The sequence below is a fragment of the Propithecus coquereli genome, unplaced genomic scaffold (genome assembly GCF_000956105.1).
Source record: "Propithecus coquereli isolate 6110/MARCELLA unplaced genomic scaffold, Pcoq_1.0 Scaffold86, whole genome shotgun sequence".
NCBI classification, from domain to species: Eukaryota; Metazoa; Chordata; class Mammalia; order Primates; family Indriidae; genus Propithecus; species Propithecus coquereli.
In genome coordinates, this window is record NW_012154840.1 from 1,234,563 (window position 1) to 1,235,417 (window position 855).

The window sequence follows — 855 nt, forward strand, 5'->3', positions numbered from 1 at the left end:
CTTTGTGAAACAAAAACTATAGCTAACTTTACTTTATTAAGGACAGATTAAGTGGTTTGTGGATTCATCATGATTAAGGTGTGACAGATTTGGAACATATTTAAATCGCCTGTTGCCTACCTCAGCCTCCCAAGTAGCTGGTACTTCTAATGTGCACCACTGTGCCTACCTGGAGAGATTTTTAAAGGCACAAAAGAAGAAAAAACAACTGTATTAACATACATATACAGTACAATAAGGAGTATGCCTGATGATGATGCCAAGTAATCGATAAAAGTTAAAGTATGTTTGTTAGCATTTATTTAAGATGACGTGGATATATGTGATTTATTTTGAAAAGATTTCTACAACTTGAAAATCAGAATACTTGAAGAAGGTAAAATGTAAAATTCACTTATCTGGAAAACTCAGATCGAAACTTCTGATAATGCTAGATACAATGATACTTTTCTGTGTTCAATAAAAAGTAGCAAATTCGAGTAGGAACAGTACTAATATTCTCAAGAGCACCCTTTTAAGAATTTTTTAAAACATTATAGGTGATAGATTCCGCAGTATAATAGATGACGCCTGGTGGTTTGGGACTGTGGAGAGTCAGCAGCCTTTTCAACCAGAGTATCCTGATAGTTCTTTCCAGTGTTACAGTGTTCAGTAAGTACAGTTAGGGTCTTTTATGCCTGATATAATACTATAGTAGTATATTGACTTTCAATAAACTCTACCAGCAATAATACATTTTTTTTGTTTGTTTTTTTGTTTGTTTTTTTTTGAGACAGAGTCTCACTCTGTTGCCTGGAGTAGAGTGCCGTGGCGTCAGCCTAGCTCACAGCAACCTCAAACTCCTGGGCTTGAGCA

At 35.3% G+C, this 855-nt stretch overlaps 1 protein-coding gene across 1 annotated transcript in view; it reads left to right on the forward strand.

Annotated features, from left to right (window-relative positions):
• BRWD3 (bromodomain and WD repeat domain containing 3) overlaps positions 1-855 on the forward strand; it is a 148,316-nt gene that overhangs the window by 128,222 nt on the left and 19,239 nt on the right. Inside the window, 1 exon segment of the mRNA XM_012664071.1 lies at positions 540-693. Within this exon segment, the coding sequence (XP_012519525.1) occupies positions 540-693 (154 nt within the window).